At 46.3% G+C, this 17,799-nt stretch overlaps 3 protein-coding genes across 6 annotated transcripts in view; 2 read left to right on the forward strand and 1 right to left on the reverse strand.

Annotated features, from left to right (window-relative positions):
• LOC310757072 (uncharacterized protein) overlaps window positions 1–17,799 on the forward strand; it is a 238,572-nt gene that overhangs the window by 162,882 nt on the left and 57,891 nt on the right. The window lies entirely within an intron of this gene.
• The window catches only part of LOC310757028 (uncharacterized protein), a 163,842-nt gene that overhangs the window by 57,664 nt on the left and 88,379 nt on the right, over window positions 1–17,799 (reverse strand). The gene's annotated exons all lie outside the window — the stretch shown is intronic.
• The window catches only part of LOC310756442 (uncharacterized protein), a 142,109-nt gene continuing 138,169 nt past the window's right edge, over window positions 13,860–17,799 (forward strand). For both annotated transcript variants that reach the window (XM_083600530.1, XM_083600531.1), the window contains exon 1: window positions 13,860–14,296. In XM_083600530.1, coding sequence (XP_083456656.1) covers window positions 14,074–14,296 — 223 coding nt within the window. In that variant the 5' untranslated portion in view covers window positions 13,860–14,073. The remainder of the gene's footprint in view (window positions 14,297–17,799) is intronic.

Genomic DNA, 17,799 nt, shown 5'->3' on the forward strand with positions numbered 1-17,799 from the left:
CTGTGTTTGATGTTACGGGCAACTCTATCCTGGGGAAGGGAAGCCTCCTCCCTTCGCTCTTCTTCTTCTTCTTCTTCTTCTTCTTCTGGGGGGGCTCCTTCTCTGCCCCCCCCCCAACAAGGTCCCCAGGGGTTGTAAAGCAAGCCAGACCATTTAGCACCGTCTCCATGCATTCCGGTAGCTGGCCATCACTCCAAGCCCTGCGAAAAATATCATCACTACTATTATTATTATTATTATTATTATTATTATTATTATTATTGCTACTACTACTACTACTACTACTACTACTACTACTACTGCCCTCCACCCATAGATAGCAGGGCGGCTCACAGCCTGAAACTAGGGTACTAAGCACATGCTAGAAACTAGAACAAAGGCAAACCAAACCAAGCCAATAACCCTCCTTCTCCCTTATTTGTGAAACAAGCTTGTTATAATAATAATAATAATAATAATAATAATAATAATAATAATAATAATAATAATTTATTATTTATACCCCTCCCATCTGGCTGGGCTTCCCCAGCCACTCTGGGCGGCTTCCAACAAAGTATTAAAATACAGTGGTCTGTTAAACATTAAAAGTTTCCCTATACAGAGCTGCCTTCAGGTGTCTTCTAATTGTCAGATAGTTGTTTATTTCCTTCACATCTGATGGGAGGGCATTCCACAGGGCGGGCGCCACCACCGAGAAGGCCCTGTGCCTGGTTCCCTGTAACCTCACTTCTCACAGGGAGGGAACCGCCAGAAGGCCCTCGGAGCTGGACCTCAGTGTCCGGGTGTTAATCGCCTATCCGACTAAAAAATAAAGGCACTGAAGGTTTTTGAGATCATTGCAAGCTAAAAAGCGTTGCAGGGGGTTGGGCTAGATGACCCGCAGGGTTCCTTCCAATTCTACGTTTTTCTGAAAAACACACACGCACAACCCAACTATGGTCCCTCTGCGGTCCTTGCCCCAAGCAGCTGTGTGTGAGCCTTGCTCCCCAGAAAGTGTGCCTTGTCTTGCTACCTGTGGTTTCTGGTCTCTCGTCAGCCCCCTCCCCCCAATCTATTCATATTCCTTTCTCCCTAACCTCCAATATTACATTTTCCTATGGTTAAGACTTAAAACGGAAAGCCCTAATCCCCAGCTGTGTTTCTTGCTGCAGTCCTACTGTCTACTCAGAAGTAAGGTCCTATTAGATTCAGCAGGGCTTACTCTCAGGTAAGTGCAGTTAGGGCTGCAGCCTTTGTGAACCAGGTTTTGGGTCCTTTTTAGGTTCAGGATGTCACTGCTTTACACCCCCCCACCCCCCACAATATTTGAAAATGTCAGCTTTGTACTTAAACACAAATTGGCCGGGAACCTCATTTTCTGTGTCTTTATTAATTTATTTAAAGAACAACAATACGATACGATAATCTTAATTGTCATTGTCCCATACAGAACAACGAAATTGAAAAACATCTACACCAGACATTCAAAAACCAACAAGCCTGCTATCCCAGCCTGGTGATTGCTTGAACTTTTGGATATGTGGTGATTTGAATCATGAGGATGAAATAGAAGAACTGCTGAGTCTTGAATGAGTCTTTCTTTGGAATCGAGGACCTAATTAGATTTTCATTTTATTTTGTTCTAAGGGCTTGTTAGAGATAATGTGTAAAGCGTGGTGTCAGCTACCCAAAAAAGGTCGCCAACTCTGGGAAAGGGGGGGTGGGGCACCGGGGGGATCTTTACACCATAGCGCCGGATATGTTTTAAACATAATCATCTGCTCAAATTCTTGGTACAGATATGTTACGGTAAAAATCTGAGTGCGAGGCTGCTCTGCCACCCAGCTCATCGGACTAAGTCCGCGGGTCCCTGCGGAGGAAAATGAGCTCAGCCGGAGACAGGAGCAAGCTGCAGAAGATCCAAGTTTATTGCGCAACAGGTTCAAGGTGAGATTGAACAGCGGGAAAGGGGTGACATGAGCTTTTGAAACTTCCCTCCATCTCCCAAAATGCAGTGCAAAATACATTATAACTACATCATGAATACATTAAAAGGAGGTTGGGTTACACTGGATTAACATACAGAGGAGGGAGGGGGAATATGCAGAGCTGGAGATATGCGCAGATAAACATTTCTTGAGTACCGGTGATGAGAAGACAATAGTTCGAATATGTAAAGTCTGACACCTGGCACTGCCCAGAGGAAAGGCCGGGCAGAGCGATTTGACCGGATTAGGGTCTTCCTGAGTACGTGACATCTCGCTTGAGGGATTATGGAGGCAGGGGAAGTGTCATGGAGTCCTGGAGAAACTGAGTCGATCAACACCAAAACCAAGGAGATCGGAGTTACCGTTGATTTTATACGAATTTTTAAGGATTTTTAGTTCGTTTTAGTCCATTCTACATTGGTAATTGAAGTCGGAAACAAAATGGATACATTGTTGCAAGATTTGACACTTTTACGAGTTCACCAGTTTCGGTTCCATTGTTCTCCCAGCGGGGAGCCGTCAATAGCTTGTCAAGAGGTTAAATGGGGCGTGCAAGAGCTCGCTGAGCTAGCTCTGCAAAATGAATGCATGGTTCTGATTGGATAGAACGCGGCCATTGAAACGAATGGGGTACGGTCTACCCGCAGTAAAGATAGGGCAGTAGGGAGCCTAAGAGTTCGGCTTATTTCGCCCGCATAGGAAAGGAAAGGCACTTTATTTATGGGGCTTGGGGTAGAGTGTGGTGCTTGTGTAACGGTGTGGGGGCTGAGGGGTCTGTATAGGGCTGGGTGCCCTTGAGGTCATCGCCTCAGACCCCCTGGTGATCGGCGGAGGGAGAAGAGATGCATGCCCCCCCTTCCTTCCGTATCAATACGATAATCTTAATTGTCATTGTCCGATACAGAACAACGAAATTGAAAAAAATCTACACCAGACATTCAAAAACCAACAAGCCTGCTATCCCAGCCTGGTGATTGCTTGAACTTTTGGATATGTGGTGATTTGAATCATGAGGATGAATTAGAAGAACTGCTGAGTCTTGAATGAGTCTTTCTTTGGAATCGAGGACCTAATTAGATTTTCATTTTATTTTGTTCTAAGGGCTTGTTAGAGATAATGTGTAAAGCGTGGTGTCAGCTACCCAAAAAAGGTCGCCAACTCTGGGAAAGGGGGGGGCACCGGGGGGATCTTTACACCATAGCGCCGGATATGTTTTAAACATAGTCATCTGCTCAAATTCTTGGTACAGATACATTATTTTTTTTTAATGAATGGGAAGTTTTTATTGCATATATATCAAAGCAATGTATACAACACATTGGCAGGATTTTAAGAAACATTTGCAATATGATTATAAAGGATAGAATTGGAAACAATAAGATGAACAATATGTATATCCATTCACTACAGCCCGGCGTGGCCCACGTGGCAGACGTAGGAGGCTGGTGGTGCCGTCGTCAACAGGTTTACCACACCTATCAGCCAATCACCCATTCCTACCACCCTTCTGAGTAATACCCCTCCCCACCCTCTCACTATATTTAAGGGTCTGGTGACTTCTGTTTCAGTGTATCTGAAGAAGTGTGCATGCACACGAAAGCGCATACCAATAACAAACTTAGTTGGCCTCTAAGGTGCTACCGGAAGGAATTTTTTAGCTTGATGCAGTGACACCAGAGAGAGCCATCTTTAAATCACTCAAGAGGTATCATATGGACACACACCCAGACTACCAAAATCAACACAATCACTTCTGCAAATGTTGTCCCCATAAAACACTTCATCACAGTTATTTCCTATCTGCTCAAAGGGCCTCTGCTGCACAATGCCAAATGTAACCATTCACTAGACAGCATCTTAAAAAGCAGAGACATCCCCTTGCCAGCAAAGGTCCATATAGTAAAAGCTATGGTTTTCCCAGTAGTGATGTATGGAAGTGAGAGCTGGACCATCAAGGCTGATTGCTGAAGAATGGATGCTTTTGAATTCTGGTGCTGGAGGAGACTCTCGAGAGTCCCATGGACTGCAAGAAGATCAAGCCTCTCCATTCTGAAGGAAATCAGCCCTGAGTGCTCACTGGAAGGACAGATCCTGAAGCTGAGGCTCCAGTACTTTGGCCACCTCATGAGAAGAGAAGACTCCCTGGAAAAGACCCTGATGTTGGGAAAGATGGAGGGCACAAGGAGAAGGGACGACAGAGGACGAGATGGTTGGATAGTGTTCGCGAAGCTACCAGCATGAGTCTGACCAAACTGTGGGAGGCAGTGGAAGACAGGAGGGCCTGGCGTGCTCTGGTCCAGGGGGTCAAGAAGAGTTGGACACAACTAAACAACAACAACAACAACAACAACAACAACAACAACAACAACAATTCACTGATCAATGGATCTACGTACTGGCTCACTGGGAAAACTTCAGAAATTCATATCAAATCACTCCAGTGTTGGATTTATGCCATTCCAAGGTTGTTGAAGGAAATGGCTACCAAGGGGGGGTGGGAGGAGCTGAGTGATAATCCAGGGGTCAGCAACCTTTTTCAGCCATGGGCCGGTCCACTGTTCCTCAGACCATGTGATGGGATGGACTATATTTTGAAAAAATAATAATAATGAATGAATTCCTACGCCCCACAAATAACCCGGAGATGCATTTTAAATAAAAGCACACATTTTACTCATGTAAAAATATGCTGGTTCCTGGACCGTCCACAGGCCAGATTGAGAAGGCGATTGGGCCGGATCTGGACCCTGGGCCTTAGTTTGCCTGCACCTGGTGATAATCTCTGGCATCCTGATACCTGAGTGCCAGACAGGTAGCCATTCCGGAAACAGTACCCAGATGAAGACAAAAGGGTGTGATGAACGTGGCTGGGAAAGAGGGACATGTAAATATCTCTTTTGCATACTTGATGGGTGGGAGGTGGCAGTCAAGGGAAGGGGGTCAAGTCCTGGTGCTCAGGTTGCTGCACCCAGACCCTCCCGACGTGTGAGGTCCTTATGATTTAAGTGTGATGTAGCTTTAGGGGTGTTACTAGTAACTTTTGGAAACTGTTAAATGTTTGGGTCCTTGAATGAATGAATGAATTTTATTATTACGGTCACAGACCAGTTCTGGCTCACTTACAATATCAGGAAAATCATAAAACACAACTGGAATACATTGAACTGCAATTGAGTATAACAGAGACAATACAGTTAAAAATCTATATTAAATCTTGATCACTAAAATATAATCTAAAATTGTCATTTAAAACCTTAATCACTTTGGTAGTACAGCTTGTTCCCTAAGTTTTATGGCAGTCACACAGAATTTGGCCACCCTGAGCGTGATCTCTAGGTCCTTGTCTTCTACCAGGAGTTTTAGACATTGAAGTTTGGACCCATTTGGAGATTTTTGCATAGCAGGGGTAACAAATAACGGAGTGTATATCCCCGTAGAAATGGCAGCGTAACAAGACATGAGAGACAGTTTCTACCTCCATCGAGCTGCAGGGGCAGACTCGTTCCACACATTATGGTTTACCCTTGAATCTGCCCTGCAATCAGCCAGATGGCAGCACGTTGAATCTAGCGAGGGTAAATGACCATGTGTATTTGGGCATTTGTAATTTTGACAAATAATTTGCTGGTGTAAATCCTCTCCCATTATATTTTATTGCTGGGTGTTTATTCATCTCGCTCATGTGGCATTGCAGTTCCACATCCCAAATTCGTTGGCGGATTATTGCTCTAGCTTTCTCATAACCTACAGCTATCAGGGTGTTATGTACTGAGTTGAATAGGATCCAAAAGGCAGCAATCTGATTGGTCCTAGAACAATAGGGTCCAGAATGCAGCAGTCTGATTGGTCCACAGGAGCCACCCAATCCAGCTCCAGGGGGAAGTGAATCTGCAATCTAATTAGCCTACAGGTGAATCCCGGAATTAGCCAATCACGTGGGGCCCATTGTGTAAATAATGTATATAAAGCAGACATTTCGGGGGAACTTCCATTCCTCCTCACCACTATGAGCTGAATAAAGAGCATGAAATCCACTCTCGACTCCGAGTATATTTCACAGGGCCTGTGGGGAAAACCCCATGCCTCTTAGCTTTTCATGCAGTGTAGCTTTCCATTTGGGTTGGTAGGAATCCAGTAGGGTTAAGGGTGCCAACCCAACAGGGGAAAAGTTAAGTTTTAACCAATAATGGATCTTCAGAATCCATATCCGAGCGCTAACAGGGATTTGCCGGACCTCCAGGCGGACAGCTATGTTAGACACACAAGAAGGGATCCCTAGCAGACAACAATCGAACTTAGTTTGGAATGATTCTAAGGGAGCAAGGTTCGAGAAGCTGCAGATTGGAGAGCCATATGCCAGTTGTGTTAATATTTTTGCAGCAAAGACCTGGGAGGCAGCTGGGAGCCTGTAGATGTTGGTTAGTTGGGTACGACTCCCAAACCCCAACAGAGATATTCCACTTCGGAGGGGGAAGTTTGGGTTCTTCTTTGTTCGGGGCTTCCATCTTGTTCCACCTGGTGGCAGGGGAAGTCCTGTGGCGACACTTCTTTAACAAAGACCAAGCCTGCTGGCTGCTGTTTTGCCCTGATACTCCTGGCTGGTGTCTTTGCTTTTGTCCAAGGGAGAAAAGTTTTTAACTGCCTAAAGTTTCTCCGTTAACATCCCTCTTGAAGTTCAGTTGGCAAGTTTGGGCTGAGTTCTCCAACTTGGGAGTGTGCGGATTCTTTTTCATTGAATAGATTCACAGAAGGGACCCCAAGGGTCATCCAGCCCAACCCCCAGCAATGCAGGAATCTTTGGCCTCACGTGGGGCTTGAACCCACGACCCGCAGATCGAGAGTCTCCTTCTTTACCAATGGAGCCATTTCCTCCTGTTAAGGCTAAAATCTGGGTGCGGGGCTACTCTGCCACCCAGCTCATCGGACTAAGTCCGTGGGTCCCTGCGGAAGAAAATGAGCTCAGCCGGACAGGAGCAAATTGCAGAAGATCCAAGTTTATTGCGCAACAGGTTCAAGGCAAGATTGAACAGCGAGAAAGGGGTGACATGAACTTTTGAAACTCCCCCCATGTCCCAGAATACAGTGCAAAACACATCCCAGTTACATCATGAATACATTAAGGAAAGGTTGGGTTACACAGATTACATCATGAATACATTAAGGAGAGGTTGGGTTACACCGGATTAACATATGGAGGAGGGAGGGGGGAATATGCAGAGCTGGAGATATGCGCAGATAAGCACATCCTGAGTGCCGGTGATGAGAAGACAATGGTCCATGTATGCATAGTCTGCCACCTGGCATTGCCCGGAGGAAAGGCTTGGCAGAGTGATTTGACAGGATTAGGGTCTTGACACCTTGCTTGAGGGATTATGGAGGACAGGGGAGGTGTGATGGAGTCCTAGAGAAATTGAGCAAATTGGCACGTTGATTTTCTATGAATTTTATAAATTTTAGTCCCTTTTGACATTGACAATTGGAAATAAATTGATATATTGTAGCGAAGAAGAAGGTGAAGAAGACATGCCCCCCCCCTTTCCGTAACAGTCCCCCATTCGGAGATAGATTTGCATTAAAGTTCTGTAAGAACTTGCAAATCTTTTCTCCGCACCCTAAATCTCGGTGAAGGTAGGGGTGCCCTGTGAGTGGGAATAGGCTTTAATGGAAAAGGAGGTGGGTTGAGCAGGGCAGCAAAGGAGGGAGCAACACGGACCAATACAATAATGTACGTGTATGTTATATAGATATGCACTAATAACTTGGTATCCACCGTACTAGATGTGTGGGTTTGTGCAAACCTGAAGGGGACTTGCAAGCCATGCCTCTTAAGGTCATTTGCAAGTATAGTAGTGCAGATAGCTGGATATAGGATATCACATAAAAGAACACCTGTTGTATTTTGTTCAATAGTGGTCTATGCTTTACATTTAGCAGGAAGGTCCGCTACTGACTGAAAAAAAATGCAGTTTGGTTTTTTTTTTTTTTTAGCTCCACCGTTTTTGTGTTCTCAGGTGCGAAGGTAGCTCTTCTGTGGTCTCACACCGGCATGGTGTCATAGTAGTGGCAATCCCTGGTGAATCCACTTAGGGCTTTCATATTAACCATGTTGCCTGGCACTCACCCCAGCTGGCACAGGTTTGGGCACGTCATGAGGGAAATGTCCTTGCCTTGGCCATTCTATGGGATTTTATTATTATAGGCTCTGGTCTTGCAGTCATGGGAAGTTGCTCACTTGCACTTTAAGGACCAAAAAGCTAATTGCAGCCTGGATACACTTGCCCAATTCAAAATGAGTCCAATTTGAATTTATCTTGCCCCATGGTTCCCAACTTCTCAAACCAATCTGTTAAAATAAAACCATTCTTAGAGGGCATTTGTCCAAATAAGTCAATTTAACTCTATAAGGGATTATTCCTGCTAAACCAAAGCATATGCACTTTCATGAAGCTCCTCCTTGGTAAAGTGAGTTTTAGCACATTTTAAAATGGGTAGGGAAGTTGGCAGAGTGCCAGGTGAAACAACTAAATGTGGTTATAAATTTATCTAGTTCTAAACATTGGACTACATAATAGCCTGGTCTGTTAAAAGCATAAAATGTATGAGAATCCTCCACTGGGTTGTAAGGAATAAGACATTAAACATAAAAACAATTACACACAAAAATAGCCACAAAATAGCCCCCCCCATTTGTGGAAATAACACACTGTCAGACACATTTCAACATTCCTACGCAATAACACATAATACAAAACAAACTAATTAAGTATCAGTTGCATATCTTGAGACAATTGTGATATTTTTACGCATGTATCTTCTCAATGCCGGAGCACAGTCTTGAGGTTCAAAAGTGAGAAAATGTCCTTGCAATTCAACTCCTCCCCCCTTTGTCAGGCCCACTCCCCCGGCAGTCTATATCCTTTGAAAGAGATAGCTGTGGCCACTTTGAAAACTTTGGTGTCTGTTGTTGTTGCAGGTCTTGTGGTGGCGAAGCTTTTCATTGGATCTGTAGTAACACATTTGTAGAAGTGATATCCTGTAAGGGGCAGAAAGGGAAAAATAGAAAAGGGAAGGGGCGAAAGGCAAAAGGGATGTCCTCAGTTTTCGTGGGAAGCTGCAAATAATAAAAATCTTAGCGGATTAAGCTTTTTATTCATTACAATATTATTATCACATTTCCATATAATTACTGTTATTATCTGCTAAGTTTGTTTGCTTTCCTTCACTTTGGTTTTTTATCGTCTCCCTCCCATATTATTAAATAAAAAATTACTCCATATGTAGAGAAAGAGAACTGTAAAAAAAATACAAGGTCAAAATAATAATAACACACACACACACACACACACACACACACACACAATGACCTATGAGGAACCATAAATAAATGCTAAGACACACAATTTTAAGAAATCTGAAGTAACAATGAAAATAAAAGAGTGTTTCTTGATGTGACAATATCGGCTAGGATGTTAATAGCAAAATACTGGGAAATGACTTAATACCAAGAAAATGAATGGCAATTTAAAGTTGTGTAAGTACCTTGAACTAGCCAAAATGACAGAATTAATAAGAAATGCTCAGGCAAAAGGTAAACAAATACCATTCCACAAACAATGTTTGGTTGTGCTTCAATTAATTTCATAGACATAAATAAATGAAAACAGATTACTTGTAACTTAAAGTGTCAAAGCCGCAAAGAGATGGAAGTCACTAATATAGCAGGGATTCAGACTTGTTTCACAGAACAGAAAGAAAGTTGCTGTGGGAGAAAAGAAGGGACAAACACTTTGTTATCGGGGTCCACATATCCTGTTAAAAGGGAAAATTATTTCATGTGAGAAGCCTGTCAGGAAATGCTGTTCCTAAAATGCACACAAACAAAGTCTGTGATTTACATCCCATTGAGGGGGGGAATGCTTTGATATTTACCTGTGAAAAGAATTTGGCATGTTAAGATTTGAAACTTGGCAACCTCCTGACTTTGACGGTCCAGTACTTAACTCTTTTGTCTTACGTAGCCCCTGGAGCAAAGGACACATTAAGGGTGATTTCCCTCAATGGTTCCAAGTTTTACATAAGGAAATTTGGATAAGTTTCTCCCTGCAGCCCAAGCTCTCCAAACCTCCTCTCCCCTTCCTCTCTCTCTCTTTTTCTTTTCCTTTTTTTTTAGCTGATCTAGCCTCTGTGCATGTGCAGAGTTCATGTCTCAGCAAACCTTTTATACTATTGAAAATGTTGAATATTTTGGCTAAATTACCATTTGAATAAAGGAAATGAAGGGTAAGGAGTAGATTTTTAAAAATAGGGTTAGATTTAAAACAAAACAAGAAACTCCGCAATTCAAGCATTTACCAAAGTTAGAAATTTTCTAAGGGATCATATTTCCTTCCTTTATTTACAGGAAAGGGCTATCATTTTGTGTGATTTCCCTCTGGTCATTCGCGGAACAATGCCACGCCCTTATATATGGGAAAAAATGGCCAGAGAGTCAGAATTCATAGGATTTTATTTATTTTTTTTAACATTTCAGCCTTACCATTTGCAGACAAAAAAATTTTCCTGCCCTTTATTTACAGGATTGGTCAAGGCCCATATGTATTTGTATGTGCTTAAACTTTGAATTGATTTTGAAGTCTGATTTTTAAATAGTAGACAAAATGATAAACACTGTAATCACTCAAATGCTTGATATTACCAGTTGTGCTTCAAAACATCACAGCTTCACCTCTCACCTTTTAAAACTAAAGAGCAAAGCTAGGCTGAATTTCAACTCCATCACCACACCAGAATTTAAGAATTACCCTCCAATGCTTGCGGACACATGTCCTTCCACACAGCCACAAATTGGGAGAGTTGAAAGGGACCCTGGGGTCATCTAGTCCAACCCTCCAAAATATAGGATTCACAGCAAGATTTCACAGCAAGATTTGTACTACCAAAGAGACACACACATACTTATGTACACAGGCACTACTGGGGAAGAGCAATCAATGCTCCTATCATGTACTAAGGAAGATAGATAGGGAGAGGATCTTTTATTAAGCATAATTAAAACAGCCATAGATTTGATTTAACGGGAATACAAAAGTGAACAATTTTTCCTGAACTTGCAGAGGAATAGTAAGCCTAATTTCGATTATTATTATTATTACTACTACTATTATTTTTAATAACTACACATAGGAAAGTGAGATGCAGGGTACCTTAGGAAAGATTGCTCCCCCCTCTTTGCAGTTTCCCTTAAAGGAAGCTTACTCGGGAGTAAATTTACCTGGCACAGAAGTAAGAAGGGAGGAAAAAACAAAAAACTGAAAGAGACAGAATGAAACGGGGGGGGGGGGGCATTTTCTGAGAAAAGAGGCCAGGAAGTCTTATAGAGACTGATATCAGGAGCCTTACAATAACTCTTCTGTCCAACCAAATCAAAGTTAAAACTGGACTCACATATTTTCTTAGAAGGAACACCATACTTTCATAGGCATATGCTTAGTGAAATACATACGCTGCATTTTAGCTAGAGAGAGCAATTGTGCTCAACTAGGCTTTTGCAGCAGAAACATTAGTTTCTTCACAGCACATTTCAAAATACTGGAAAAAAGACTGGAACACGGATGTAGAATCACAAACTCAACATAACATTATCTACCATCAGCTTAAAATCATACCCTCACTTAAGCTACTCGGAGGAAGACTCTTTGGAGCCTCTCTCAAATAACAAACATTTGCACCCTTCATTCTCATTTTGTTTTTGTTTTTTCTGTTTTAAGATTGATAAGGTCCAGCATGGCTTCCCTAGATTTAAATTTTGAAGCAAGCTTGTAGTTTAAACTATGCACACTTAAGAAAGGCAGTCTGTCAGAGACAGAAGGAACAGACAACACACATAACAGACAACATGTAAACATACATATTCTCATATATGTATTAACAGACAACACACATAACAGACAACATGTAAACATATATATTCTCATTCTTTAGTTGGTTATCGCAAGGAGTTGGGCCGCTTCCTTTGGCTTCATTAAGTGAAATTAGTAGGAAGGTCCCACATGGTTTTATGAGCTTCCTTGCCTCTTCAAACACACCACCAGTTAATCAAACTGGCAGGGCTCACAACGCTTGGTTGACTGGGTACCCCTTTATATATGCATGCATTGCTGTTGTTGCTTTTTTTGTTTTTCTGTTTTGGGGGGGTGTCTGGGATAGAGAAGGGAGAAAGAGAGAGGTTGATTAGGATTTGGGTAACTTGTACAGGGGGCTATTTAGGGTTTTCCTTTTCCTTGTTGCTTGGCAACTTCCTAACAGGGTTTCCTTTTAGAGAGCTCTTCTACCTAATTCCTTATTTCTTCCTTTCTCACTTATTTTCTTCCTTCCTTACTTATCTATTTCCTGGGGTTTTCCTTTCCACTCTGCCAAATCCCGCCCAATTCCTCTTGAGCTATCCCTCCTGGCAACCTCCTACCTATCGTTACAATCTCAGGAAAAGGGGCCCTACTGGACGCCCGCGCCGTGCGGTGCCAGATTGGGTGATCCCTGGATAGAGTTTTGAACCGAAAATCCCCCTTGCTTTTGGAAGCGGGCTCACGCACGATACACGTGTTACGTGGCACCGACCAGTGCGGCTGGGATTGAGACAGAAAGCAAGACCCCTTCCTGCCCCCTCCGTAAGGGCGCTCGGGAAGTTCGGAAGAAGAACTCCAGCCCCTTGCTTTCAACTGAGATGCCCGTTGCAGAGAGTCGGCTGTCTTTCCAAGCCGGGTCTCTCCGTCTTACTTTCGGACTCTCAATTGGTGCGGCTGACTGGAGGGTTTGAGAGGAGAAAGAGATAGAGCTCAGAACCCCCCTTTTGGGTCGAGCAGCAGTCCACGGTCTCTCTCACCAATTGGACCAAGAGACAGGCGAGAAGGAGCGATAGAGAGGAGGGCAGAGAATTCAGTTGCCAGGAGATTCCACCCCCTTCCCACCAGTGCACTGGGTTTTTTCCTTTTCCTTATACTCACGTGTCTCCTATGATGATCCCGGGATCGATGAATAAGCCGGCTGGATCCCTCTTTGCTCCCCGGCTGAACTCCTGGGGCTTTTGATTACCGCCTGGAGGATGGCCGAGGGTCCAAAGGATCTTCCCAGGCAAAATGGCCCGGTGCCGGCTGAAGATTTCGGGGCCCCCGGTCAGCAACGCGGGAGAACCGCATGCCCCACGTTGGGCGGCCAACTGTTAAGGCTAAAATCTGGGTGCGGGGCTACTCTGCCACCCAGCTCATCGGACTAAGTCCGTGGGTCCCTGCGGAAGAAAATGAGCTCAGCCGGACAGGAGCAAATTGCAGAAGATCCAAGTTTATTGCGCAACAGGTTCAAGGCAAGATTGAACAGCGAGAAAGGGGTGACATGAACTTTTGAAACTCCCCCCATGTCCCAGAATACAGTGCAAAACACATCCCAGTTACATCATGAATACATTAAGGAAAGGTTGGGTTACACAGATTACATCATGAATACATTAAGGAGAGGTTGGGTTACACCGGATTAACATATGGAGGAGGGAGGGGGGAATATGCAGAGCTGGAGATATGCGCAGATAAGCACATCCTGAGTGCCGGTGATGAGAAGACAATAGTCCAAGTATGTAAAGTCTGCCACCTGGCATTGCCCGGAGGAAAGGCTTGGCAGGGTGATTTGACAGGATTAGGGTCTTGACACCTTGCTTGAGGGATTATGGAGGACAGGGGAGGTGTCATGGAGTCCTAGAGAAATTGAGCAAATTGGCACGTTGATTTTCTATGAATTTTATAAATTTTAGTCCCTTTTGACATTGACAATTGGAAATAAATTGATATATTGTAGCGAAGAAGAAGGTGAAGAAGACATGCCCCCCCCCTTTCCGTAACACTCCAAAGGGACTGGTGTCTCTCTCAGGTACCCTCCTAATATTGCAACAGACTTTCAGTCGGCTGCTGAGCAGGTGAAATATAATAATAATAATAATAATAATAATAATAATAATAATAATAATAATACATTATTTCTACCCCGCCCGCACATCTGGGGGCAGGGCACGAGGCTGCTGTCTAGATGGCCTCTGAGCCGCGAATCACAGAGAATTCTGCACATGCTCTGGACCATCCGGATTCTGGGAGGGAGAGAGAGCGGCCTGCTGGCTGCACTCAGCTTGCAAAGGGTTAAATGGAGCAGAGCTGGAGTCCTAGAGAGGACAGGAAGTAGAGACGGCAGGGGGCGGGTCCTCCAGAGCAGAGTCCCCTCCCTCCGCGCCCCTTCCGGCCTCTCTTGTCTCCTCCCCGTGCTGCCTCGGTTTCCCTCCTGGGAAGAGTCCGGTGAGTCTCCTCTCTCTCTCCCCCCCCCTTGGGGTGCCTGGGGGAGAAGGGGGTCCCAGGGCTGCAGGGGGAGACCCCCAAGTCTGGGAGCAGAGGGTCCTGCTGCCCCCTGGAAATGGGCCCCCGGGAAGCCTCTCTGGGCTGCAGGGGCCAGGCCTGGGGCCCCTCCGGGGAAAGAGAGGCTGAGCTGGCTGCCCTGGGCAATGCAGGGGGGGGAGGAGGGAGGGGGCTCGGGGGGGGGGCAGGTCGGGAAACCTTCCTCTCTCGGAGCTTTCAAGGCTGTTCCCCATCCGGGAGTTTCTCTGCAGCTGCTGCTCCTGGAAAAGAAGCCCACAGCCTTGGGAGCCCCCAGGCCGCCCATCCCTTCCCAAAGGAGGAACACCGGTCTTGTCTCCATTGCAGCATGCTTTATTTACAGGCGACTTACCACTTTCACAGCGTGTAGGTAAAACTGTGGCACTCCCTCCCGCAGGAGCCGGGCATGGCCAGCACCCCAGATGGGTTTCAAGCGAGGATGAGGCCCATGGAAGGAGGAGGAGGGGGCCCTGGGGGGCTCCTGGCCTGGAGGGCTGTGCTCTGTCTCCCCAGTTGCAGCCAGGCCTGCTTCTATTCCCGCTTGCTGGAACCACAGGCAGGGAAAGCTCTGGTGCTCGGATCCTGCTGGCCAGAAGAGGCGTCTCTTTGGGTGCCCCGTGAGAACAGGATGCCGGACCAGGAACATTCAGAACAATCCAAAACCAAGAGAGGAATCCTAGTGAATCCAAATAATCTGGGACTGGCAGAAAACGCAGCAACCTCGCAGGCCAGGCCACAGCCGCAGGACAGGGAATGAAGGAGAAACAATCAGTGCAGGAAACGTTTTTGGCAGTATATATTGGTCATTTATGAATAAGGTATTCGAAAACAACGGAGTCTGGAGAGACTTTTATAAAGGGAATTGAGACAATCTATATGGAACCCTATATGGGACGCGGGTGGCGCTGTGGGTTAAACCACAGACCCTAGGACTTGCCGATCAGAAGGTCGGTGGTTCGAATCCCCGTGATGGATTGAGCTCCCGTTGCTCAGTCCCTGCTCCTGCCAACCTAGCAGTTCAAAAGCACGTCAAAGTGCAAGTAGATAAATAGGTACCACTCCAGCAGGAAGGTAAACGGCGTTTCCGTGCGCTGCTCTGGTTCGTCAGAAGCGACTTATTCATGCTGGCCACATGACCCGGAAGCTGTACGCCGGCTCCCTCAGCCAGTAAAGCGAGATGAGCGCCGCAACCCCAGAGTCGGTCACAACTGGACCTAATGGTCAGGGGTCCCTTTACCTTTATATGGAACACATGGCAAGCATGATTGTGAACAATACTTTTTTAGAAAAATGTAAGATACAGAAGGGGACACGCCCTCTTTCACCGCTATTGTTTATACTAGCCCTAGAAGTCTCTCAGGGTGCTTTTGCCTTTTTGTACTACCTTGATTTTGTGCTTACAGCATGACAGGCATTTCATGTAAAATTTACATGGTCTAATTCCTAGACCAGGCTCTCTCAAACTCGACCCTCCGCACCAAGGGACTCCCGCTGCTGCTGCTCCTGCTGGGTAGGTTGAGGCAGGACGCCTGGGTCCCTCACAGAGCACGGGAGGAGGAGAGCTCTGGGCCGGACACCTGGGTCCCCTCCGAGGGGGGTCGAGGAAGCAGGATGCAGAGGTGGAGAGATCGTCCCCTTGGTAGCATTTCCTGCCCTTGCAACGCTGGGGGAAGGCAGAAACTCAGCAGGTGCAGCTTCTTCCCTTGCAAGGAGAGGAAGGGGCTGGCGGGGGAAACATCTCAGGGATTATGGTGGGCTCACTCACCCCTCCCCTTAGGCCTCACTTCCCCGGGTCCTAAATGCCATTGGAACTGAGTAGATTGAAACAACGATGTGCTTTCTTGTGAATTTCTAACGTTTAACAATATGTAGCAGAATGCGTGGCAGAATAGGAATGGGGAACCCCGTCTCCCTTGCGGTTACTCTGGATCAGATGTGGGCTCCTTGGGGCAGAGTCCTTGGCACAGATGGAGGAGGGGGGAGGGAGGAGAACTGCTTGAGCCCAGGCACATAAGCAGGAAAACTGCAGGGAGAGGCAGGGGGTGTCAAGGGTTAAAAGGAGCAGAGCTGCATTCCTAGAGAGGACAGGAAGGGGAGGGGGAGGGGGCAAGGTCCTCCATGGCTAAATTCCCCCCTCCCACATCCCTTCATGCAAGCAGAGAGGAGGCTGCTTTCTTTTCTCTCCTTTGCAAAAGCTTCCTTGGTGCCCCTCCTGGAGTTCGGCACGTCTCCTCTCTCTTCCCCCCGAGAGTGCAATGGGGAGAAGGGGGTCCCAGGAAGTATTCTCCTCCTTGCGCCTCTGAGACAGAGAGGGCCTTTCCCTCCTGGCCCCCTTCGCAGACCCCGGCGGATCCCCCAAGGCTGCTTGCCTGGCATCTCCCAACGGAGAGGCCTCCTCTGTGGGGCCAACATGGCGAGGAGAGAGGCTGCCCTGCGGAGGCCAAGCCATTGTTACGGTAAAATCTGGGTGTGAGGCTGCTCTGCCACCCAGCTCGTCGGACTAGGTCCGCGGGTCCCTGCGGAGGAAAATGAGCTCAGCCGGAGACAGGAGCAAACTGCAGAAGATCCAAGTTTATTGCGCAGCAGGTTCAAGGCGAGATTGAACAGCGAGAAAGGGGTGACATGAACTTTTGAAACTTCCCTCCATGTCCCAGAATACAGTGCAAAATACATCCCAGTTACATCATGAATACATTAAGAAGAGGTTGGGTTACACAGGATTAACATATGGAGGAGGGAGGGGGGAATATGCAGAGCTGGAGATATGCACAGATAAGTACATCCTGAGTACTGGTGATAAGAGGACAATGGTCCAAGTATCCATAGTCTGCCACCTGGCATTGCCCGGAGGAAAGGCTTGGCAGAGTGATTTGACAGGATTAGGGTCTTCCTGAGAATACGTGACACCTCGCTTGAGGGATTATGGAGGCAGGGGAGGTGTCATGGAGTCCTAGATAAATTGAGCCGAGAGGAGGAGGCTGCTTTCTTCTCTCTCCTTTGCAAAAGCTTCCTTGATGCCCTCCTGGAATCGGGTGAGTCTCCTCTCTCTTCCACCTGAGGGTGCAATGGGGAAAAGGGGGTCCCAGGGGTGCAGGGGGGTCCCTGTTCAGATCATGCCTGGTGGGGGGAGAGCCCCAAGTCAGGGAGCAGAGGGTCTTCCCTCGTCCTCTCTGCCAACCCAGGGAGGGGTCCAGTTCGCAGGAGGTCTGCAGCTCTGTTCTTCCTTTGGGATCCAGGCGCTGCTTCCTTTTGGGGGGAGGGGGCTTGGGGTGAAGGAAAACTGGGCAGGCAAAGAAACCCCCTTCAGGTTTGGAGATAAGTCACTTTTGCCTGGCGTGCTCTGGTCCATGGGGTCACGAAGAGTCGGACATGACTAAATGACTAAACAACAACAACACTTTTGTGGGGAGATAGACTAAAACTGCAGA

Source organism: Podarcis filfolensis, assembly GCF_964270895.1.
Source record: "Podarcis filfolensis genome assembly, chromosome: 2".
Classification (NCBI taxonomy): domain Eukaryota; kingdom Metazoa; phylum Chordata; class Lepidosauria; order Squamata; family Lacertidae; genus Podarcis; species Podarcis filfolensis.